The 26,273-nt window shown below is 39.1% G+C and overlaps 1 protein-coding gene across 3 annotated transcripts in view; it reads right to left on the reverse strand.

Moving 5' to 3' along the window:
* Nucleotides 1-24,514, reverse strand: part of LOC110087049 (uncharacterized) — a 30,580-nt gene extending 6,066 nt beyond the window's left edge. The window contains exons 1-18 of one of the 3 annotated variants that reach the window (XR_013540507.1): nt 24,395-24,514; nt 22,568-23,131; nt 21,741-21,837; nt 20,705-20,884; nt 19,182-19,277; nt 18,572-18,695; nt 17,923-18,022; nt 14,784-16,209; nt 14,118-14,244; nt 13,394-13,550; nt 11,077-11,292; nt 10,205-10,351; nt 8,690-8,839; nt 7,052-7,163; nt 6,776-6,876; nt 6,238-6,369; nt 5,964-6,065; nt 77-217 (exon numbers count right to left, since the gene is read on the reverse strand). Coding sequence is in view for 2 of the 3 variants with exons in the window: in XM_078383190.1 (XP_078239316.1) it covers nt 77-217; nt 5,964-6,065; nt 6,238-6,369; nt 6,776-6,876; nt 7,052-7,163; nt 8,690-8,839; nt 10,205-10,351; nt 11,077-11,292; nt 13,394-13,550; nt 14,118-14,244; nt 14,784-16,209; nt 17,923-18,022; nt 18,572-18,695; nt 19,182-19,277; nt 20,705-20,884; nt 21,741-21,837; nt 22,568-22,984 (3,825 nt within the window). In the remaining variant the exon portion in view is untranslated. The remainder of the gene's footprint in view (nt 1-76; nt 218-5,963; nt 6,066-6,237; nt 6,370-6,775; nt 6,877-7,051; nt 7,164-8,689; nt 8,840-10,204; nt 10,352-11,076; nt 11,293-13,393; nt 13,551-14,117; nt 14,245-14,783; nt 16,210-17,922; nt 18,023-18,571; nt 18,696-19,181; nt 19,278-20,704; nt 20,885-21,740; nt 21,838-22,567; nt 23,132-24,394) is intronic. The other 2 variants (XM_078383191.1, XM_078383190.1) reach the window with 2 other exon arrangements.
* Nucleotides 24,515-26,273: the final 1,759 nt, after the last annotated feature.

Genomic DNA, 26,273 nt, shown 5'->3' on the forward strand with positions numbered 1-26,273 from the left:
AATCAGAACTGAGTAGTCGCCCAATCACGGTTACAAATCATGCTTGAAACCAAGGGAAATACATAAATCCACATACCACTGTCTGATCTGGTAAGATCTTCTTAATATCTCCATTATAATAATTAACAACAGTTGTCCTTTTATCAGCACCAATTTCCACTTTTGTGCCATTGGGGTAAGTAGTAATTCGGCGTCCGTCCATTAAAAGCTGTTTTACCTTAAAAACAAAGATGTCTGAAACCGGGGCTGTACGCAGATTGCCCATTCCCACCCCTTTTAGCAAAATTTCAAATTTAACTGGAATATTTTGCTTAAAGAACACTCTCCTAAAAAGTAAAGATACGCTATGTTTTGGCAAAATGGTTGAAAACATAGGCACTAGGAAGAAGAATATCAAAATGTATCTTTGTTGTTCACCTGGATACAACATGTGTTGTATTGATATACCTTCTTAGTGGTCACACAAGCCAAAGTTACACACAAAGGTTTGAGACTGGAATTTGAGTGAGCTTACATTTAGAATTAAGTTTAATTCTAGAAGGACACATCTATACAAAAGATAAAGAGACTTCCATGCACTTGGTCTGCAAATGAATTTGGCCCTCGGATTATTCCAAGCCCATCTTCTAGCAAGTATGTGTGAACTGAGGAACAGCTGAACATATTTTGTTGCCTGAGGTAATGGGTTCACCATTGAATCCTTTTCAGTGGTCCCCAACCTTGGGCCTACAGATGTTTGTGGACTACAACTCCCAGAAGTCTTCACCACCACCTCTGCTGGCCAGGTTTTCTGGGAATTTAAGTCCAAGAACATATGGAGGCGCAAGGTTGGGAACCACTGCTTTAGCTGGTCTTCTCTAGATAGTTTGGGGAAGGGGCACCATCCATGTCCTGTTCCAGAAGGCTTTTAATTGAAATAATATTAGGTGTGGGTCCGATGGCAATTTTATATATATATTAATTGTATTTTAAATGTTGAATTTTAAATGTTTTAAATGTTGTAAGTCCAGACTACAAAAACATCTTACACTGGTTCTGGATGTAGTTCAGTCCTCATGATCCATGATAGGTAAAGAGATTGCTACTGTCCTTATGCTATCAGCACATTTACTTTATAAAGACTTGAGAGAACAATGAGAGGAACCATCCTCAAGGGACCTTTGGCTGCAATAATTTGATTCAGGCTGATTTGCCAATGCAAACACATCCCTTCTGTGAAGAGAAGTGATGTCAAATGGAAAACTATAACCCCCTTCACCAGCTCCAAGTCCAAGAATTCTAAGAGGAACAATTAATTTGCTGCTACATTTAAATAACTGCATTTTAAACTAGGTCTAATGAAGTGGACTTGCCCATGAAAGCTCACGTTAAAAAACATAAAAGGCAATCTTTAAAGTGCCATCATATTTTTGTCTTTTATTTTTACTCTTTATTTTTATTTTGTTTTCACCAATAAATTTTAAAATTAAAAATCTGATACAGTACAGGTTTGTAGCTTGGATATGACCTTGCTTTCCTATTTACAGCAAAGTATCTCTTTTTGTTCCTGTTTTTCTCTTCTCTCCCATCCCCATTATTGTGCTGCTTTTTTGCACATTTACAGTACATTTAGACTGGTCGTATTGATCAGATTAGGGGGGGTACAAATAGGATTAAATAAACAAATAAACAAATAAACATAAATAAATAGATAGATAGATAGATAGATAGATAAATAGATAGATAAATAAATAAATAAATAAATAAATAAGTAAGTAAATAAATAAATAAATAAATAAATACACATGCATAAAGATAAGATCAGATTGAGTATGCCTGCAGTTGAGTATATCCCAGCCGGACAACGAAAGAGCAAGCAGGGGTGTATGTCAGTGTGATCTACCTCTGAAGGAGGTCATATATTTTAGTGTGTTAGGACAAGAAGCGACAAGCAAGGAAAGAAGAGTCTTTGCCTCAAAATAACAACAATTATCCAGCTCCTTTCAGGAGCCTGAACATCATCCACAAAATTTCTTTTAAAAGCCTCAGCGTATGAAAGTCATCCCTCTGCCATTCATTTTCAAGATTTGTAACTGGCACAAACTGCACAGAAAATTCTCTTCTGCAAATCAGCATAATCAGTGTCCCCCCTCAAGACTTCCAATTCTACCCGGAGTGCCCCAAACAGCACTTTGATGAACTACCATATGGCAGAGACATATGTGAGCAGCAGTTGTATATCAGCATAACATGACCTCCATTGCATGCATGCCAGCGCCACAAGATGTCAGCTTTGTTTCATGCAGAGAGCTCCTGGGAAATCATCCAAGACCACTCCATGAGCAGATGGGGAACACACTCTTGCAGAACATTTTCTGCAAAGGTGCTGCGTGAAACCAGCTGTCTTGCTAGTACTCCAGCACAACCAGGCGTTTAGACTCTGTACAAATTCTAACTTTCCTCTATGGCTTGTCAGTGCCAAACATGTGGTATTTAATCAACACATTTAATATCTATTAAATAACAGCACACAAAATTGCAGAGGCTAACTACATGATACACACATCTTTTTTTGCTATTATTATTATCATTATAGCAAAATTTTGAAGAGTTGCTTAGCCCATTTAGCACACAAAGTTTCCATAATCTCAGTCTCTTTTTCTGTCTTGTTTATACCCAGCCACTTTTCCCTGTATACTATTTGAAATGTACACTGACCTGTGCAAATACAGAGTTTGAGCTTAAATGGCTGGAAAGGGGCTAAGGACAGGCAAGACATATGAAGCAGACAAGATGCAGGCAGGCAAAGAGTTAAACACATGCATATATCACCACCATCAAAGAATACAACATTAAACTGGAATTAACATAAACCACATCTTCATTCTTGAAGGTTTGCTATGCTACTTCATACTCTGGTTTTATTTCCTATTGGGAATATAAACAGTGCCCAAATAAAGGGTTAATATCAGCCTTAACACTGGATAAGGCTGGTGGTCAGAATCCATGAGGAAAAAGGAAGGAAGGAGGGGAAGCATGTGATTCTGTAATCTACTGTTTCCCTGAAAATAAGACCTAACCTGAAAATAAGCCCTAGTATAATTTTTTTGGCCTCAAAAACACCCTAGCTTGCTCATATTTTACAAACTAAAGGCCACATCTTCCTCTGTTGAGTCAAATCCATTTCATTTTAGGCCCTTTTTTATCTACTACCTTCATCCTTTCCTAACACTATAGTATTTCCCAGTGGCTCTTGCCTTCTTATGGTATGTCCAAGTTACAGTATCCTCAGTTTGGTCATTTTAATTTCTAATAAGAGTTCAAGTTTGATTTGACCAAGAGCCAAATTTGACCAAGAGTCTTCCTGGTAGTCCACTGTATCCATAAAGCCCTCCCCCTCTAACACTGTTTAAATGAACAGATTTTAATGCTGGTCACCTTTCTTCACTGACCAGCTTTCAGTATGGGCTATAATATGGGTAGTCTTGTCTTAGTCTCTACTAGCATAACCTCATACTGACGGATCTTTTCTAATTCTTTCATGAATGCCCTTCCAAGTGTCAGTCTTCTGATTTCTTTGCTGCAATCTCCATTTGGATTGGACTGAACCAAGGTATAGAAAATTCTTAACCATTCTGATGTATCCAGCAAGTCAGTTAGTTGATCATGAGGCATTCTCAGAGTCTATAGTTAAGTCATTTTTTCCCATTAAGATTACTTGCCAGATTTGAACCAGGCATTGTTAGACTGTGAAATGTGCCCCAGGTTTCCAAGTAGCTATGATTACTAGTCTTGCTGCTTAATACAAAAATGTTTATGGTTTAAAAACGAGTTCGTATCTACAAACAGGATCACAATGCCAAAAAGGCTTCATGCTATTGACTGGTTAGTTATTTCGTCTTTGTAGGGAGCTTCTCCAATTAGCCCTCCTGTTTGCAAGTCCATTACAAATAAAACAAAATAAAATTACCCAAAAAAAAAAAAGGGAAACATGCTGCGTATGTATCGCCCCACAGCATTTAAAGCACTCTCTGCGGGGTTTACAAGTTAATTATGTAAGCTACACATTGCCCCCCCCCAGCTAGCTGAGTACTCATTTTATCAACCTCCAAAGGACAGAAGACTGAGTCTACCATGAGCTGACTACCTGGGAATGAACCCCGAGTCATGAGCACAGTTTTGGCTGCAGTACAGCAATTTCACCACTGTGCCATGAGGCTCCTCTAAGAACCAGTAAAATCCAACACTACCTCAATTCCTCCAACATCTAAGTGATGCCTTCCCCCCCATCATAACAAGGGCCCGGCCCTGGGGCCAGGCTGTCCACTCACCATCCCACTGCAGGCTCCGGGCTCCCTTCCTATCACTCTGGAGCTCGCGGTGGACTAGCCAATTTTTGACCTGGCAGAGAGGCTTGTCATCCTGCCTCCTGCCAGGAGTGGCTAATCCACCGTGCGGTCCGGAGCAAGGACACACACAAAAATACACATGGGGGCGTGGAGAAGGAGAGGGAGGAATTGAGCAACTGTTGAACCAACATTAAGGCAGATTTTTTGAAGCAAGACCTTCTTCCTCCTCTTCTTGAACAGGGTTAGAGACTCAGAAGTCCTACACAGATTTTCATTTAACTGTAGGGATCACCATTCAATGCAACCCTTGTAAAATTTGGAACAAAGTTGCTTTAGCCTTTATTATTTGTTCTTTTAATGGCGTTCCAGTTTTAGGCAATTTACCAATAAATAAATATTCCAAATCAAAAAGTCATTTTGTTTTCTAGGCTTTAAAATTGCTTATATTTATTATTGACAAAAAATAAAGAATGAGTAAGAAGAAAAACAAAGGGGAAGCTCTGGGGAATTAATCTCTTACAGTGCCAGATTCAAATTCGATTAATATTGAATAGAAAAGGACTAGAAATACAAGTGATATCTTTGGGTTTAGGAGTGCTAAATAGAAGTTCATGATGCTTGTCAATTTTTTCTGCCAAACTCTCCAATGAAAGCCAAATTTCAGTTCCTATGTTGTTACCGGTTGTAACTTGTTGGCTGAGCTGCTAATCCTTATAATAATTTTGCAAATCTGGAATCTTTATTGCTTGAATTTTAATAAATGGTGGACTTGGCAGTTCTTCATTTTTACTACAATTCACATTTTTTTGAGTTTGCCCATCTGCAATACTGTATGAAAATTGATAAGAGTCTGAAACAAATAATTAAATTATTAACATTCATCTTTAAGGTCACAATCCTACCTAACCACTATTGGTTGAATTTTTCCCACCTGGCTATTTGCTGCTTCAGATATCTGTTAAAATTAAAAGAGACTGACTGCTTAAGGTTACGTTGCAACATAGCTCAAACAAAAATCGAGTTGCTGGAATACCAGCTGCTTCAGACAAAAAGACATGACATCTTTTTCACACATGAAGCTGAGAACTTTCCATTTCATTTTGTTAACTGTACATCTGGAGGCTCTCCCCAACAACTGAAATAGTTCAATTTCTTTTTGCAAGGTGATCCAATTCCAAGATATTGAGAGATGGCTTGAATAATCCAGCCCCCAATTTTTTAGCTTGGAAATTTGCAAAACAGGGATTTGGGAAGGCATATTACATACACATGTGATGCAGAAAGACCACAATGAAAAATCACAGGTGATTTGAATGCAAACACAGGAAATGTTGCATATACATGCTTGATACAGGTTAATGTTTTTCTTCTTTAATATGTATTTAAAACTCCTGGCTGGATAGCTCAGTGATTTAGGTATCTGGCTGTGGAACCAGAGGTTGGGAGTTCCATTCCCCACTGTGCCTCCTGCGAGGACAGCCAGTCTCTGTGGTCTTGAGCAAGCTGTCCAATCCCGGCACACCCCCAGAAAAAGGGAAGAATGAACCACTTCTGAGTACTTTCTACTGAGAAAACCCTGAAAAGGGTCACCATAAGTCAGAATTGACTTGACAGCACATAATTAACATTCCTTACCTTTCCATCTGGATACTCTATTTTTTCTTTCACTTCTCCATCTTCCTTGCTCTCAATATGTACTGATGTTCTTCTTGATAGTATTGATTTCAAAGGAGAAGTCTATCAACAATCAAACATAGATTTGTCTGCACATACCTTTCTAAAAAAGCCCATATAAGAAATATGATACATTATTCTAGAACAAGCTAAGGGCTGAACACTTCAAATATTAGTGATACAGATAATGTAAATGTGTAGAGAAAAGATCTAACAGTCTGTTGAGAGACCAAACCTTTCTTGCAGCAGAAATATTTTCTGAAGGTGTTGTCCTGCCATTTGAGATTACACTGCTTCTTCCAGAGGAACCAGTCATCGCAGCCACTTCTCCAGAGGTCTTCTTACATCTCTGAAGGCTCTCCTTCTCCTACAGAGATTTTGTACAGAAATCTGAACTCACTCAACAAGTACGTATGCTTAAAGCAGGGCTGATCTGGAATGTTTTGCTGCCTAAAGCAAACAACAAGCTGGCATCTTCTTCCCATTCCATTTTACAGATGGTAGCAAACAGCGATTAGGTTTTAGTTCAGCTCTAGCAATGGGATAGTGTCCTCCACTACACCTGAGGAAGTAGCCTAGTCCAGCAGATGCAAAATAGGTTGTGTGTCCTACACAGCTCTGTCCTCCTTCACAAGAACCAGACAAGAATTTGAGTGGGAACAACCACCATTAGGAATCACTAGCATTTCTTAGCTAAGGCAATCTTCACACTTAAGGTTTTAGGCATGTTTTCTGTATAAAGGATTGTATTTAATGCTTGTAAATTAACTTACCTTTTCCATGTTATCCAAGACTGTGGATCTTAGAATGTCATTATTCTGGCTATTTAAAAAAGCTGCACCTTCTGAACTGTCTGAGGTGGAAAAGTATGCACCTAGAGGGATTAAAATATTTATACTATCAGTGGTCACCTATCAAACCTGATTCAAAGCCTGTTTTTGAGTCCAACACATTGTTTACGTTGCTAGCCGCTGGCAAAAGCAACGTTTTTGAAAAACAGGACATTCTGTTTCTGCTTATTGTATGCCTACTATACACATATATTTTACCTTTCACATATGAAGACTCACTGGTATCCTTAAATACATTCAGGTTAGAGGAAGACAATGGGGAGTTCCTTCCATAACTCTGTTGCTGAATCTGATCCACCTGAGATGATGCCTACAATAAAGGGACCACATTTAAATTAAAGCACAACCCTCCTACCCACAAATGATACTATCTGGGTATTAAAAATAATTAATAAGAGATCTTCTCATATTTTACAAAGCTATAACTGAGCCAAAGAAAAAGAAAAAAATGTTTTTAGAGGGGAAAATTATGGGGTTATATAGAAAACTTTTAAGATGTTTTCTGAAAAGTGTCAGCTTTCTGGGTGATTTGGGGCTACAATTGTGATTGTTTCTCTCATTAAGCAATCATTTTGAGAGGGTGTGGTTACATTAATGGCAGGGAGCAAGCTAGTCTGGGATGATTTTGAATGGCTGGGCTTGATTTAAGTGATTTAACCAAGCCCAGTGGTTCACACAAAAATCACTTCTGCCAATATTCTCAAATGACTTAATAAGCAAGCCACCTCAGGTGATCAGCCAATTGATCACTTCCTCTGCCCCTTGGCAGAGGTGTAGTGTATTGTTTTTTTTTTAACTATATGTGGATGACCGGTGATGAGCTGTAGCAGTTATTTTAAAAAATCTTTTATTTGCCTTCTCTTAAAGGGCTGGTTGAGACACGAATTCGAGTCAAAGCCATCACCATGGATTCAACTGAAGGCAGTTTTGTGACCGGACTGTTATAAAGCAAAGAAGATGTTGTTTTATTATTTGTTTAAATAGCTGATGCAGTTCTTCAGCAATAGTCCATTCTACAGTCAAATTTTTTCCCCACTTCTCTTGCCTCTCCGATGAGGAGTGATGAATTTGCCAAATAACTTCACAATAAGTCACTTCACAACCTTGGCAAATTCAAATCAGAAGGCTTGATATAGATCAGTTCCAGCCCTCAGATGTGCCCAAACCAAAACAGAGCAATTCCACATGCACCAAAAAAGCAGATGTCCCTGATAGGGGTGCAGGAAGGTACAAAAATGATGGCTCTGGGGGGTAGGCTGGCTTGATCCAACAAAGATGTTGTCTGATATCCATCTTTAAGAGCAAACCCACCCATTCCTGCAGTGCACCAAATAGTGGGCTAAATGCCTGTGGAGTCAGCCTCATAGCCTCTTCCTTTTGATAAAATCCATTACAAGGAAAGCCTCAGGATGCTCATCAGTATTACAAAAATTGCTACAGCTCTCAAGAAGTTTATATCTGGAATTTATGCCATGAAATACAGGTCAGAAGCAACAACTAAAGGAAGGCAAAGGTAAAAGGCAGTTGTTGAGAAGCACTATTTTAAGCCTTATCTCCATCTCGATTGTCCTGTAACAAAAGGAAAAAGTGAGATGTACACCACTTTCACTTCCACAGACATTCCAAGGATAGTCACTATTCATCTATTGCTTTAGTCCCTCTGCCACCCCTGCATTACATTCAGGTTTGCTGGACCTCCTTAAAACCTAGCGAGGAAGGGAAGAAAAAAGGCAGGGCAGTAATCTTTAAGCAGCAGGTTTTGTGTTGTAAAAACGTAGGGAAAAAGCACAACTTCAGATACTTAAGAAGCTAGGCTATTTAGAGACTCTGTGTTACTTTCTCTACTTCAAATGGTGTCTGATGAGGCGTCTTTCGTCCTGTCGGCGTCACACTTCTGTTATGAAGGGTTTTAGGTGGGCTCTTCATTCCTGGTTCTCCTGTCGTGGATTTCAATAACTCAGATTTCTGCCATTCACTTCTTGTTGCCTAGATGTCATTAAAAAAAACACAATAGGCTCTTGGAAATCCACAACATATTTCTTAATATATGATTACTTAATTAATGGATGCACAGGTGGTGTTTTCAGACATTCAACATAATTCATTATCTAGTTGTAATAGTTAAAACAGCCCTATAATCACTAGAATTAGTTAATGAAGCATTTACAGTATAAAGTTAAGTAATCCCACATATTGGAGGGAATGGCGCAGAGAATAGCTTGGGCCCCTGTGAGGAGGAGAATAGAGAGACCACTAAGAGTGAGCCGTCCCCTCAGGTAATTGAGGTAGAATCAGAAAAACCAAAGAAACCCGAGGCAAAAAGACAAGCAGAAGAGGTAGAGGAAAGTCGCGAGACGAAAGTAGAAAGAGCTCGAGAGGAAGGAGCGTGCGCGAAAGAAAAGCAGTTGAGACCGTTAGATAGACCAGAGGGAGGAGACAGGAGACCAGTTCATGGTGAAAGGGAGAAGAAACCAGTAGAAAGACCTGAGGTGTTAAAAGAGAGAGAGAAGATAGATGTATTCTTAACAACTGAAGAAGGAAGCGTTTCTAAAGAGACGGAGAAAGTGTCTGTCTTTAGAGAGAGCGAATCCGGGAAAACAGAGAGAGATGTCCAAGTCTTTTCAGTTCCAGTTAAAAGACCCTCAGTGAATCTAACGAGTGAAGAGGAAGAAAACCGAGCTAGCAGTAAGATGAGACCCATCATCCCTGGTTTGAGTCCGGAGGAATGGAAGGTGCTGGTGTACCCGATGAAACAAGGTCCAGCACGTCTGGTACATCATATCCCACCAGAATTAGAGGAAAGAGTCCAGAGAGAGGGAGACTGGGCCCGCCACCCTTGTTGCGGGACCCTGTGTGCAGTACTAAACAACTTCATGAGGCAACCAACGGAGGAGGAGGAAAAAGCAAGAATTTACTATTAAAAGATTTGAATGAAGAAAAATCCATGTTATGGTTTTGGGAGAGTTCTCCTCCCCAGTTATCAGTTCAAAGTTCTGTTGTTTGTAACCAAGAAGAAGAAGTGAACCCAATAGTGAACCCAATTGTTAATAAAAATACTTTAATTTTCAATTCTGACTCCTCTTTTGTCTCCCCGGGAAGAATTACTCCTCAAGGTAATAGAGAACCCACTCACAGCCCCTCAATGAGTTCACTGAAGAAACAACAGTTGAACCTATGATTTCCTGAATTGCTCCTGAGTATCTTCATCTCTGCACAAAAGTTAGCATCTTCAATGCCACACTGGGATTGATCTTCAGACTCTGTAGCCCACACGCTACACTACATAAGCTCTGATTGTATATATTATGGGATTGTTTCAAATTTTCTCTGCATCAAAATCACATGTCTTACTTGTGTGTTCCTATCTTTCGGGACAAATACGTCCAGTGGCATTTTCCTTCCTCCATGCCCACTGCCAGGACTTCCAAGGCTCCCTCGCAGCACTCCCTCTTGCAGGTCCTCTGGAGGTGATGCTCCACTCAAAATAGCTGCTGCGACCTGATAAAGAGAAGACTACATATTACCAATGTTTCATGTGTGTACAAGTAAATAAAAATGGAGACTGGCAGTGCCCTAACTACGTAGGTTTTTGCTAGGAAGAAGAGGGAGAAACTTCCCCAAGGTTTCATGTCCCTGTATGGCACTGGCTGGTTCAAAGCATTTTGCAGCAAGGGACAAGGCCTGCCCCATCTCTGCCCAACTCCATGGTGATGATGAGACAGGCACGTGAATATTGTTTCATCACTTGTGGCAAAAAGACAGCACCTTCCCTGCACCTGAGGCCAGGAAAGTAACTTAGGAGAAGCAGAGCAGGTCACCTGCCATATGCAGCAATAGCCACTCTATGTCATTCAGCCTTTTCTGCCCCTAGCAGTTGCCTCACTCTCCCTAAGGCTAGGGCTCCCCCTGTAGGTTCCACTTCAAACTAACCTGCCATTGAGGATGTTCTAGGTCTGATATTTACCACAGTGGGTTCTGGTGCTGCCCTGCAAATAGATCTGACAATGAGGGAAGAAAGAATGGGAAGTTCAACCTTCCTTCAACCCTTCAGGAAAAGTTCACAAGCCTGCTCTAGCAGTATAACTGAACGGCAGTCGTTCCCCACCTGAAGAATATTCAGACAGTGGGGCAGCCACATACAAGAGTTGTAGTCTTTCCTCAGACATAAATATAGGGACAGAAATCAAGAACCCAAACACAGGCTGTGAGCCTGTTTACTGTACCGGTGTTTCTGTTCTTCTGCTAGGAAACTCCATGTGCCCATGCGTTCTTTCCGCTTCCATCTTCTGATGCTCAGAGGTTCTGAGCTCGTATTGAAGCTCCAGGTTCTGCTTGGTCAAAGCTTCAACTTGGCTTCTTAATTTGTCATGAGCAGCATGCCACTGGGTCTCATTTCTCCTAAACGCCTCCTGCAGCCCAATTATTTGCTGCTTTAACTTCTGTCATCAGGGGGTTAATAGTAGTAGGATTAGCAGCAGCAAAATCAACAACAGCAGCAGCATTTCTATACAGAAATTTCCTCATTCCTGTATAGGCTAGAGCTGAATCTGTACTTATAACTTTCCTGGTGCTTATAGTTGCAGAAAAGAGAGTTTACCTTTTATGTTCCACCCTCCCTCCCCCAAAGAAGCCCCAAATGGTTCTAAAACTAAATGTCTCTCAGAAGGATGCTAAGAGTGACAGTAATTTGGACTTCCACAATAAATGGCTTAATAAAAAAGATTTTTGAAAGGTGAGAGAGAGGAAAGGGAAATAGCCCCATAGCAACTGCAAACTTCTATTCCTCCTCCACAATTATTCTGTTTCATTTGATAATAATCATGTGCCGTCAAGACAATGCTGACTTATGGATTTTCCTTGGTTACCTACAAGTACAGGGTGATGTCAAAATCTACAGTGCATGAGAGGACAGGTGGGCAAGAAGGCACAAAAGAACTAATAGAACGATGGGAACATTATGCACTCAGAAGGTCTGTCTTGCAGGAAGACCTAACGGTAAAAAAGATTTTCCCATTTGTTTAATTAATGATTAAAAAAAGAAAATTTAATTTTCAAAAATTTATATCTAATTTGTATCTGGGAAAAATAATAAACATTCTACTATACACTTTATGTTCTACAAACACTTGTATTCATGTTGCTAATATATATGGATTGTCAGAAGTGGATTCAAGCTGATTGCTGTCCTCCCTGAAGCAAATGAAAACAAACAGTATTTTCTCAAATCAATCAATAAATCAATAAATGAATAAATCAATCCTGGGCAATATGCCAAATATCACAGGTTGCATTTTGATTAGCCATGTAATTTTTAAGGCTTGCACTTAGCTTTGCGTCAGTCGTTGCCCACTTTGGTACATTCACCTTCTGAATTAGTGCACTGTTCCAGTGAAGCTTGTGAAACCAGTAGTAATTGGAATACTCAGATGGAACCACATGCCTTCCTTCGCTGTCTCCCCTGTTTGCTATAGAATGCTGCTGGACACAAACTCTGTACCAAGTTTGGGAGACAGTGTCATTCAGGGGTTCCAACTCCATATTCCAGTTATCTCTCTACTGGACCTGTTTTCAATTTCAAGACTAACAAAGCTTGATATAATAATTAAGTAATCTTATTTCGCCCGATATGCTTGCACAGCTACCTTTTCTAAACTATCAGTAATCTTATGTATCCCTTCTGCCACAAGTCTGCCATTAATTTTCACAGTTGTTTCATTGTTTTTGTCATTATTTTATTTTTCTTATTGCTATCATTATTGTTTATGATTACATGTCCTTCTTTTAGCCATCCAGAGTAGCAGCTAAGTAGCTATTACTTGAGCAGAATGAATGAATGAATGAATGAATGAATGAATGAATGAATGAATGAATGAATGAATGAATGAATGAATGTGTGCCATCAAGTTGATTCTGACTCATGTTGACCCTTTCCAGGGTTTCTTAGGAATTGAGTACTTGGAGGTGGTTTGCCATGCCCTTCCTCTGGAGACATCCTGGGACTGTACAGCTAGCCCCAAACCATACAGGCTGGCTCTACTTGCAGGAGGCACAGTGGGAAATCAAACTCCCCATCTCTCTGGCTCTGCAGCTGGCTATCTAAACTACTGAGCTATTCAGTCAGCTCTCTGTTCCATTCAGGAGTTCTGAATAAAATGCAGAAAGATTTTATTAAAATATCTATGGGAGCGAGAGGTGACGGATCAATAGTTAACTGGACAGCCAAATTCACTGTGCATTTCAGATTTCAATAATTTTGGACTCAAATAAAAACTGACATCACAATGTTAGAATGGCCATGGGGCTGTCTTCATTACAACTGAAATTCTTGCACCCATGGAAATCAGTTCCAAGGTCATCTGAACTTAAGTCTGCTGTGTGTTTCTTTTGGTTTATCCTGTTTTAACCTGAGTGGATTACCAAAAATTGCACTTAGATTCTACTCCAAAATGAATGAGAACACAGCATCAAATAGTTCTATATACCCATCTGAAATAATACACCCAGACGTTCAGTAGGATTGTAGCACAGAATGCCACTTACCTGTATTTCACTTACTTCTCCTTCTTTTTTAATTATTATTGTGTGCTTTTCAATGTTTCCCCCTTTTTTCTCCATTTTCAGAGCTTTGTCACTATTGCACTCTTCCAGGGAATGCATCTTCCCAGGACTGTGTGCCTCAATCTGGTTTATTTGTTGTCTGTTGAAAGATAAACTATTTGGTAATTATAAAAACAAAACCTGGAATCCCACATATACAGGAAGGAAATGGTTTAATTGCATTTCTTGGGCTGTTTGTGTTTTACTTATTACTATGAACTCAGTTTCCTCAACATGCATGTTTAGACTGTGTTTATTATTTACTTAATTGACTATATCGCGTAATCTGCCTTTTATTACCCATAAAAATGAGTTATTAAGCACGAAGTAGCTACAATACATGCCTGGATTTATCTTTGGTCTGATGAGACATGATTTGTATATTCAGTTCAAGGCTGAATTATTGTATAGGCTTTGGAACATCTCACTCTTTTAATCTTTTCTTTCAGTCTCCATTAGTTCTGCCAGCATCTTTTTTTTTAATTGCATCCATGGATTCTGATGCTTTTGGGCATTGCAAATATTGTTTGGAAACTAAATAGCACCACTTCAAACATATGCATATGAAATGACATTTATTGTCATTTTTCTTCAATGAAGAGAAGCAACACCAGATATGTATGTCCAATTACAATAAACGAATAATAAATACACATTAATTTCATACCTGAGAACAGCCATTGCTTTTGCTTGTTCTTCTTTCATCTGAGCCAGCAAAGAGGTTTCTTTTTGGTGCACTAGAGCCTCCCCTTCATATTCCTCTAACTTGTCCATCTGTCTGTTCTGAGCATGCTCTACAAAGACATTCATAGTTACATCACATGATTAGTCACTCACAGACACTGTGTGCAAAAAAGGGAGCAAAATTAGATTGTGCAAGTATTAATAAAGTTCATTGGCATTCCCTATCAAAATGCATTGCAATGTGAAAGAAACTTTAAATATTATCAGAGTTCAGGCCCCACAAGTGCACTTGTAAAGTGCAATATAATGATACAAATAGTTACCATGAATTGCTTTGAAATTCATGCTGTCCAACATAGAGGCACTACAGCAATCTGCAAATCACAGTTTAGACCAATTTCATTTGGGATATGATTGCTTCCTAGCTGCAATATATGACAAACCAAAAATGAGCTGGGTTCACATATATTTTTTTTAAAAATCACAACTAAATCAAACAACCAATAGCTGTGCATTACTGTTGAAGCAATCCATTACTGAATTTGCCAACAAAGGACTAGCTAGCAGATGGATCCATGTATTTATTCTTGGAAGAATGCAAGCTATGTTGTCTAAAGGAAAAGTCACTGATGCCTTTTTAAAGTCTTACCTTCAGTTGCTCTCTTATCTTCTGGATTTGCTTTACTCTTAAACACAGGGAAGAGGCTGGCCACAAGATGGCTTGCTGAAGAAGAAGGCTTCAAGCTAAATTCTCTGTTATCACTGTTGCCCATAAAATTCCTTTGTATTTCAGGGTCTCTCCCTCCTATTGCAGTTTGTGAGGAATGAAAGGGAGATTTTCTAAAAGGAGAGTAGTTTTTTCCATGATTCAGGCAACCATCTCTGAGGCTTGAGTCACTGCTGCTGCTGCTGCTGCTTGTCACAACAGAAGTGTCCTGTTTTTGTGCTGGTTCCCGACCACCACACCTCTTGGCAAGCAATATCCCATGGTTTTTCAATAAATGATCTTCAGCTCCACTAGGCTCATCAGTGGCATAGTCAGCATCAGAAAGATCTAAGCTCTTACTTGTGATGGCTCTAGTGTGGGTACTGTGTCTTAATGGGTACCGAGAGCAATGAGATTTAGGCTCACCTTCACTTTCGGTAGAAGTGCTGTCTGGATCAGAGAAGATTTTTCCTTCCCATTTGTTAGTAGTGCCTGCACTGCTGTGGTGCTCCCTCTGCAAATCGGCAGTCATAGTCACCTGACTTCTATCTGGATTAGATGTAATTTTTACTATTTGATCATTAACTTTCTTAAACCCAGGACTAATTTCTATTTGGATCTCTGGGCTTTTACCCACAGCATCATGATATTCATGTTTACACTGTCTGTCCTTACTGACACCTTGAATAACCTGAAATATGGAGTTCTGATCCTCTTGAGGGGTTTGATTGATTTCTGTGTTGTAAAACTCAGAGACATTTGCTGAAGCATCCATGGGTTTTCCTGCCACCTGTTGTGATACACTTTTCTCTGTGCTCTTCGTAAGCTGGAATGAAACCTTAGAATCTATGGGTCTGTCCTCCAGAACTTTCTGGTGTGGTTGACAACCAGGATATGAGGCTTCCTTATTTCCAGTCATTTGTGCCTTGATTTCATTTTCATTACATTTTTGTGAACAGCTGGAACAATTAATCTGAGATAATAAACCAGATCCTTTCTCACTTGTCAACTCTTCACCATCAGGATCGTGACTACTCTTGCTGCCTTTTTTAATTCCCTGCTTTCCACCATGGTTATTATACTGATTTCTTCTGTCATCCTTGGAAATGATACAATCTGTAATGTTATCATTCATAAACAGCACTGAGGGGCTACTAACTTGTCTTTTCAACTGCCGACATTTTCCCAGAAGTTCTCCTGTATTCTGTTCAGCAAGCCACACGGAATTATTTCGGCAATCAAAGCTGACTCTTCTGTGACTTCTGGCCAGAGTCTTATCAGGTTTTCCTTTATTTTTTTCAAACCTTGCAATTCCTTCCCCACATTTCAGAAATGACTTCTGAGCAGTTGCTTTAGTCTCACAGGAGGTCTACAAGCGATACAATGATACAAGACAGCAGTAATATTTAACATGGAAATCTTAATAATATATAACACCAAGAGCATCCATGTATGTTCCTACAACAACTCCATTTATGCTTGTCATCTTTAAAAACAGAGAATGAACGAAAAAGGTAATCCATTCCATGCTCGTTCCCACTGTCTGATTGTCCAGCCTCACAGAAACACACCAGCTCAGATGGCTGCAGCAGGAAGAGAACATTAAGCGAATGAAGATGGTAAACAGAACTGGAATATAGTTTAGTATTAGGCCTAATTTGTGTAAACAACAAAAAAAAATTTTTTTTGGGGGGGGAAGGAAAGATGAAAGATGCTGAACTCAATATTGTCCCTGTGGTATCTCCATGGCAAATGCTAATGCTGAACCTAACTGTACTTGTGATGTTTGTCTATAATCTTTTCCTGTCATTTGAAGGATAACCAAGGCCGCCACCATAGCACAGATGTTCTCAGGAGGAAGAAACCACAGGCCTTATTCCAGCAGACATCAAATCTCAGCTCTTCTCACTCCCTTTTTGAAACTTTGCAAAATCCCTTGTAATGACGTGGCTGTACTATGCACCATTTCATGTCACAGTTACCACTGGAACCACTGTTAGTATTCTTAACATCTTTGCACTTTGAATTGAGGTTTAGTGATCTTCAGTAATCTAGCATCATAACTCCTGACCCACCCTACAGTGGAGACAGCCACAGAAACTAGCTCATTCCTGTTTCTTTATTTTTCTTTTTTGAACCATAGAATAATTGAGTTGGAAAGGGCCTATAAGGTCATCAAATCCAAGCCCCTGCTCAATGCAGGAAACCAAATCAAAGCAGATCTGACAGACGCGTGTCCAATTTTCTCTTGAATGCCTCCAGCACTGTAGCACTCAGCACCTCCTGAGGTAACTGAGTCCATTGTACTACTGCTGTTCAACCTAAATCTGTCTTTCTGCAGCTTCAGCCCATTATTATGTGTCCTTCACTCTGGGATGATCGAGAACTGATCCTGCCCCTCCTCTGTAAGTATTTGAAAAGTGCTATCATATCTTCTCTCAGTCTTCTTTTCTCAAGGCTAAACATGCTCAGTTATTTCAGTCTTTCCACAATCCTATACTTTTGAGTAAAGGACTGAATAGACATTTTCCCCTCATTGTACCTTCGTCTAAATATAGAGAAAGGCAGAAGCAAAATCTGCACGTAAAAATGTGACTATCTTACACCACTGTGTCGTAACAATGTAGAATGAGAACAACAAGAATATTAGTAACTGTTTAACCAATTGCTTCTAAGCCTCTTGGTTAAGATCAAGGCTAGTATTTGTATAACACACAGCTGCAACGGTGTCAGATTACATGTTAAAATAAACATGTATTTCCTCCTCTTACAAAATTTGCCACAATGCAAACAAAACTGATATACCCTAGTTGAATAAATATAAAACAAAAGCAGGGTAATTTGCCAGATGAGGACTGAAGCAACTTCATTTTAAAACAAACTGACAATCGTTTCCTCTTACAGGAACTGTAAAGAGTCTTATTTAGTTTGGGCCTATATTTTGAAAAGAGGGATAAAAATGGAAAGACATACCAACAAAAATGAGACTTGAAAGGGTGAGTTGCTTTTGCCACTGAAAGCCCTAATGAGATTTCTTCAAAGTTGGATCGTTTTACTAACATGGCGCACGGCATGACAGTACCTGTTGCAGCTTTTCTGCACTCTGGGAATCTATTTTAAGTTGTTCTTCAACAAATTCTTCAAATGTTCTCTGTCTGACTCCAATTCCAGGTCGGATTGGTCTAAAGAAATAAAACAGCAGGTCTGAACAAAGAATGTGCAACAGTCCTTCAGCGTTATGATTAATTACAGCCGAGGCGAAGTATGCTAGGATTCAGCTTAGAAAGTGAGGTGGAGACAGAATGCTGATAAGGGAAGTGATGATGGGCATCCTGGTGGTGTTTTTACAAGATGCCCCACTTCTTCTCATTATGCCAAATCTAATTAGCTCACATTTATCACCAGCCTCGTGCAGGACTGTTTGTATTGTGGTCTGTTAATTCTGAGCTTGTAGCAATGCTGCTCCTATAAACACGAACACTTCAAAATCTATTTGATTTAAACTGGAGATTCAAATCATAGCTCAATCACAGAGTTGACTGTATAATTTCTGGTTACTTGTAATCTCATAGAAAAATATATATCTCAGGGTTGTTGTAAAGGTAAAATGGAATGCCTACAGAAAAAGAGATCAATATAGCATTTAGCAAAAAAAATTGACACTAACCAGTTTTAAAGTTATTCTTTAAAAGTTTTATTTTTATGTATATTTGTACACAATGCCCTCTCACCTGTCATCTCCATTTCTATTTCTTGTATCCATTCTCACTCCAAAAGGGGAAGGGGAAGAATTTTCAAATATTTGTTTTTCTCCTTTTTCTTCTCTAATAGTGGGCAAGGTTTCAAACCAAGACTCTTCAATCAGGAAACAAAAGAAGAAAAACTCTTCTAAATTAATTAGCTTTTAAAGCGGGGGAAAGGTAATCGTGTCATAAAGGCAAATTTCCATGTAGAAGTGGGAAATGGATTGAAAAAAATTTACGTTTTCTAAACAAACCTATCAGAGTCGGAACAATTATTGTAATTCATGTTTCGGAGGAAAAACACACAGAAAATGCTAGCATAAAACAAAGATACAAAACAAAACAAAACAAGACAAAACATGTGGCACCATTAAAATATGTGCCACATGTTTTTGCCTTTTTTGTTTTGTTTTGTTTCTTTGGTTTTTGCCTGATATGCATGCACTAACATGGCTACCTCCTCCAAAACTACAGGAAACAGTAAAAATTGAATTGCCCAGGGATGCCATTGATGGTTTCTCTGTAAACAAAGGACAGCAATTTCAGAGAAAAGGACAAATATGAAAGCATGCATAAACAGAAATATTCCCATCGTCACCTTTTACTCCAGCATTGTTCTCTCGTTCAGCATTCTGTCTGAAAGACTCTTCTGTAGTGGCTTCATAACTTTTAGGTATAGGTTCTATATTTGCTCCTATTTAGACAAGATTTTTTTAAAAAAATTAGGATACTATCCTGAATATATCAGAACTACATAAATGTAGGCTTTTGTAATTCTACTCAGTATCACAGAGGCTCCCATGCAGAACCAGCAAGAGAATTCATAGAGGTAGTAAGGAAAACCACTGGCATTATTTTGAACTACTAACATTTTTGCAGCACTCAGATAAGTGCACACACATAAAAGGAAAGGGGGAATGAATTTGCAAGGCAAACTAAGAGCTATGTACCTTCATCCCATGTGCAAAGTTCCTACTTAGGTACCTCCATTCATACATAGACTGATCAATATGATAAGGAACCTTATGATCTTGCCCCACTAGATCTTGTCCCACTACATCACATACTTAAATTGACTCAATTTTGGACAATTTATGAAAAGAGCTAACCCCAGGCTCTAAAGGAAGCAAAGAGGCTGCCCAACACATTTTTCAATGTATGCAACAACAACAACAACAACAACAACAACAACAACAACAACAACAACAACAACAACAACAACAACAACAACAACAACAACAACAACAACAGGGAAACCTCATAGGTCAAGAACTCTATGTGTGAACTGGCACAATATATTTACAGAGAGCATGACTGTTTCAGAGCGCTTGACAATTAATTTTGTTCATTTCCTCTAACACGAAATATCAGACTGTGAGTTCCTTGATCCTTCTCCTACAGTATTGGCAGTCAGCAGTAGAGAAACACACCATACCATGCTGTCATATTATGTTTTTGTTTAATTAAAAATACTGTATGTTATAAGGTTTATCTGGCTGGATAGCTCAGTGGTTTACATATCTAGCTGTGGAGCCAGAGGTTGAGAATTCAGTTCTCCTCTGTGCCTCCTGGGAGAAAAGCCAGCCTGTGCAGTCATGGGAAAGCTGTACAGTCCCAGGACACCCCTAGAAGAAGGGAATGGTCAGCCACTTCTCAGTAATTTCAACCTAGAAAACCCTGGAAAAGGTTGGCGTAAGTCAGAATGGACATGACCACAAACTATTATAATTATTCAACAAACAAACAAGCAAACATGGCACAGTCAATCAAAATTATAAAAATACTGACTTGTATTATATAACAGATACAAGTTTTAAGCAAAAAACTATCTGTTAAATATCAGAACGGTATGCATGCTGTTCCCAATATTGCCATTTTTTGTAGCTCTTATGGTGTTAATTCTGAGATCTGCAACTGCTTATAATACTGTGTGAAATTTGTTGATATTGTTCCCAAATCCCCAATGACTACAGGGACGACTGCAGTCTGTTTCATTTACAAATGAGTTGTTTCGATTGCCACGTGGTGATGGTGGTAGTGGTTGGGTTTGGAGGCAAAGAGCAAAGACAGATACAGTCTACAAAAATGTACAGTACTTCATATTCCATTTCATATTATTACCTGCTTCTTCAGGATGTTCCTCTGAAGCTTCTTTGAAGGAGTTGTTTCCTGAGGTCCTTGTGGTGCATGTCTGTAAAGTTGGTTTGATTATTAAGGGATTGATCTGTGGACATCCTTGATTCTGAACTTGGAAAGAATTCCCCAGAGGGAGTTGGGCATGACATAAGGCGGCTGAGACTCCTGGAAGGGATAGAATTAAAGCAAATAAATAGGGCAGAATATCAGGAGAAACTGAAAAGTCTGGAAGAACAAACAGAACAGGTAACAATGAGCAGTTAGTTCCCTTTTAGCCCATACTGGCAAGCTAGCTGCCTTTCCTTGCCTCTCATGTTTTTGAAAACACCATTTCTAGTTTGCTTCTCAATACATGTTCCATCTATGTTTACCATCAACACCAATGCATGCAATGTGATCAGAACCATGGGAGGGAAGTAATAGGCAGATAGACAACTGTAGTCTGCTTTCCTCTTTGACCTGTTCTAGTTCTACATGTTTGACACTCTTAGGTTTATTTCCTTCCTCCTTCTATCTGTGCAATAATTTCCCACCTTTTCATCCTCCTAGTTACAGAAGCAGATAATGGCTGCCAGCATACTCTGTGTGCAAAGGGCTTCTGTAACGTGTACTGATTTTATTTCCTCTCTCATTATCATCACCTGGATTTCCTAAATAATAAACAATGAAGGTTTTTTTCTTTCAGATTACTACCAGTGCCCAGGTTATTAATTTAAATAATCACAGGATCAGCACCAGGCTGCTGTATCCTGCAAAGAGAATAACCAAATAAGCCTAACAAAAAGTTGACATATTTTGATAGGTATCAAAATTGTTTTTACAGAGAAAACGAAACACCATTTTAAGAATCCCACCTACTCACATTTCCTGAAATTCATTAAAATTTCTGGCATCTGTCCTGGTAGTTAAATTTGACATCCTTAATCAAAATGATCCACACAGGATCACACATTTATGACAGTCTGAAAGTATGCTTTAAAAAATACAGTGCTTTCCTGAAAGAATGCAGTTCTTGCAATACCTGGATTATAGAACATAATGATTTTCTGCTGTTCAGCTACTAGCCGTTGCAGGTGTTCTAACTGGTGCCTCATGAGCTGCTCCTGCTCCTCTGGAGTCTGGGAAGAGAACTGGTATTATCGAAGACAACCCAGCAAACATTGATATCTGAAAGCAGTGATCTAAACCCAACTGGTCCACAGAATCAGTTGGATTTAAATCTTCAGATCCTGCTCTCCGCTGCATACATGCATTCACTGTTGCTTGCTTAAAAGGTTCAATACCAGGATCTAAAGGAGGCAAAGAAGTTAGCCAGCACATTCTTCCACATACGCAAAATAATGAGAAGACCTTACAGTTGAACAGCTCCATGCGCAAGCTAGGTTCACTGTAATTATCAAGGACCTGGTTGCAAATTTTGACTGCATCCTCCAACACGTTAAGATAATCACACTGGAGATTTCCTCATCCTTGCCTTAGATTATTCCCTACCAGCCAGCCTTGGTCCCCAACAACTGGTATTGAGATTAACTGGCAAAACAGCAGGATCAATGTCAGTGCCTGCTGCTGTCCAGCTCCCACTGGCTCTTTTTGTTCTCAACTAATAGAATTTTTTTAGCAAATGGGTCCTCTGACTGGTTTACCACACACACAGCTCCGTGTTCTGTATTTCTCTGAGCTCCATCTGCAAAGAAAGTGTTGTGCTGCATTCCATGGCATTCAAACACTACAGTCTCCAGGTCTTATTTCAAATGACAATTTTTATCAACTCAGGGAAACCTCAGCAAATTACATAGTCATTGAGAGTTTCTGGTTATAATAAAGGCAAGTTATTTTAAGCAGACGTACCTGTTTCATTGTTTGACAGAATATGATTTCTTGAGTTGACAAAGGAGAAGCAAAAGCAGCACAACTTGGGGTTTGCAAAGTTTCATTATTTTTCCTGTCAGATGGCATTTCAGCTTGAGTGGCTGGTGACACGTGAGGGGTAAAAAGAGAAGTGGCCAAGTAATTAAATGGAATATCCTGAAATTCTTCAGCATGATCCAGGTTAACAGACAGGCCATCTCTTGCTAGTGTGCTGCTGTTCGGAGACGTCCACTGTTCTGTGAGGACATCAACTGTGCTGTTTACCCAGCCTTGACTTAAAGAAGATGAAGATCCTCTGTTGTCATCAGTTGTATCATGATAGGCTACTTGTTCTGAGGAATCTTCTGCAGCCCACTGAGATCCACAGTCATTAGCTTTGAGAATATCTGCTTCCATTTCCCAGATTCAAGATCCTTGTTAAGAATATAGAGTGAATGTAGTTGAAAAAAAGGAAATTGTTAAACTGATCCTGAAGTCCACCATTTTGAATTAATGGGGAAAGTATTTTTGCACTGAAGGGCAAGATTCACTCTTTCATAACCACTAGGAAAAAAAAAGCAGTGGTGAGCCCACACAGACTTAAATATCAAATATTCAATAATGAATCATACTATGCAAATCATTTTATGTGCATTAAAAGCATAACCATCCTCATAAGGCTTCCTATGACAGGGTTTCAAAAAGAAGAAAAGAAAGCAGAGAGGAAACAACTTTCATATGAAATGACATAGACAGGTTTATACAGGATAAACTCTTCTGTCTGAAGTCCATCATTCTACTTAGTAAATCATACTGAATTTTCACAAATTTCAGTTGTGATAAAGTGAGGGATTTGCACCTACATTGCACCTCTGCCTCTTTATTTTCCTCTCAAAGCTCCCACTAATAAATATTTTGTACTCAGTCACATACAAAGAGAAAGGGTTTTGTATAACAATATATGTCTTAAATCAAACTACAGTGGGGTCTTGACTTAAGAATGGCTTGAGTTAAGAACATTTTGACTTAAGAACCACTCTCATAGGAAAATATTGACTTGACTTAAGTACTTAGATTTGAGTTAAGAACTGAAAAAAAAACCACGTGGGAGGCAGGGAAAGTGCAAAATTTGAACTTTCAGTTAACTGTTGGCCAGTGAAAAGGGTGCCTGTCTGCTTCCTCACTCCTCCCAGCGTTTAGAGAGTGGATTGGGAGACAGTCTTCGGACTGCCTGGTACTGTACTGCCTGGACTGTATTTTCCCTGCCTTCTCTGAACCTTTCTTGACCTAAGAAAAAAAGAAACAAAATATTCCCCCTCTAGTGGTCAAAGGCGGAATAGCAGCTTCCCATTAGTTTCTATGGACGGAAAAGAGCAGATACGGATCAAATGGTTTTCAATGCATTCCTATGGGAAATGCAGATTTGACTTGAGAACTTTTTGACTTGAGAACCGCCTTCCAATACGGATTAAGTTCTCAAGTCAAGACCCCACTGTAATGTTCCTAGAGGCCTCTGCAGAGATACTAATAATGTACATTGTATATGGCTGAAGCCTGAATGTCCTCCCTTTATATCAATTCTGTTGCTTTCTGAGACAAAGTAAATGTTCCCTTGAAGTCTAAGTCCCTAGAAGAAAGCTAGAACGTGTCTGTATGTCTGAATAAATAAATACAGCTTTGGATTTCGAACTTTCAGCTTGGGGTCAACACCAAAGTCTAACCAGAAGGCCTCCAAACTGCTTATTTTCTGAAGCACCAAATCCGAGTGAAAAACAACACAAAGAAGCATTTGCTTCATAAAAGTTAAGTTATTTTTCAAACACTCACATGTATGCATGCACGCACATACACTTAATATTGTTTGGTAGTGTTGTTCAAGCGGATCAGCCCATCATGTCTAAGCTATCACCACCAAACAATTGAGGTTGAAAGTGGCAATACACTTTTGGTACTGAAAGAAAAAGGAATAACAAGAGAGAGAGTCTTGTACTGCACCACCACCAAATAAATTTGTAACACCAGGCTATTGCAACAATATTTAAATGTAGAAAAGGGGCATTTAATTTCCCTCTTCCTTCACTGGCTGCAGTCCCAAGCCTAACTAGCTGCGCTGTACATTTTTCTTTTATGCCATCAAATCACTTTTAAATTTCTAGCCTTAAAAATTAATGAACTTGAAACAGTGCTTTCATTAAGAGTCTTTAAACTCAAGACCACAGCTTCCTTTATGCAATCAATCCATCTCCTCTGTGGATTCTGTTTCTTATGCGAGCCTCGTGGTGCAGTGGTTAAACTGCTGCACTGCAGCTAAAACTGTGCTCACGATCTGGGGTTCAATCCCAGGTAGCCGGCTCAAGGTTGACTCAGTCTTCTATCCTTCCGAGGTCGGTAAAATGAGTACTCAGCTTGCTGGGGGGGGCAACGTGTAGCCTGCATAATTAACTTGTAAACCGCCCAGAGAGTGCTTGTAGCACTATGGGGCCGTATATAAGCAGCACGCTTTACTTTGCTTTGCTTTATGTGTGATCTAAGAAATGTGGGTCCTAGATCCAAACCAGCCTGAGCTATCTCTGGAGGCAACAATGTTTAAAGTCGGTTGTCCTGCTTTGGGCACATTGTGAGAAGACAGGATTCTCTGGAAAAGACAATAGTGCTGGGAAAGGGGAAAGGCAGCAGGGAAAGAGGATGACCAAATATGAGATGCATTGACTCCCTAAAGGAACCACAGGCTTTACAAAAGCTCAGCAAGGCAGTTAAGAAGAGGACCTTTTGGAGAGTGCTCATTCATAGGGTCACCATGAGTCAGAGGCAACTTGGCAGCACATAACAACAACAACAAATCTTCTATATGGTCTTTTTTTTTTCCTGCTGCCTTCATCTTTCCCAACATTACTGTCTTTTTCAGTGAATCTTATTTCCCCATTATGTGTTGCATATGAACAAGAAATTCAAGTAGCATTTCAGCTTCAGACATATAATGAAATTTTGAAAATGCCTGATATTCCTCATCATTCTTTGTTGACTCTCCCATTTTTTTATCATTTTTCACCTTAGTACTGTAGTCAGGAAGAACAATCATGAATACACACTTCCTTTTAAAAATACAGCGAGTATGAAGTAGAGCCTTTGTTATAACCACATCAGAAAATAATCATGCATATGAAGCATTTCAGCTGAAATTCTGAGTTTCAGATGATGAAAATATTAATCCCATGCAGAAAATTCCAAATTTCTAATTTAAATAAATAACCCTTGATGTTGGAGTCTGGGATCACATTTTTCTCAATTGTACTCAAAAGCATCAGTGTGCTTTGGATATTGGCAGAATTGAAATATGAAAACCTGATAAGGGGTTGACTTCATTACAGGTGAACAACAAATCCAACATACACTTACATGGGAGAATTATCCTATTGAACACAATGGGATGTACAGTGGTGCCTCTCAAGATGAACTTAATTCATTCTGCGGTTAATGTTGTCTTGCGAAAAATTCATCTTGCGAAACGCGTTTTCCCATAGGAATGAATTGAAATCTAATTAATGCATTCCTATGGGCAAAAAAAAGTCAAAACAAAGTTACATTTGGTTTACAAAGGGTTTATTAAGTGCTCTTTAAAGCCATACATATTGTGCAGATAATTTTTAAAATTTCAGCAAAAAAATTAACTTTTTAAACATCACAGAAAAACATTTAAAAATCAGTA

This window comes from Pogona vitticeps, chromosome 1 (genome assembly GCF_051106095.1).
Source record: "Pogona vitticeps strain Pit_001003342236 chromosome 1, PviZW2.1, whole genome shotgun sequence".
NCBI lineage: Eukaryota > Metazoa > Chordata > Lepidosauria > Squamata > Agamidae > Pogona > Pogona vitticeps.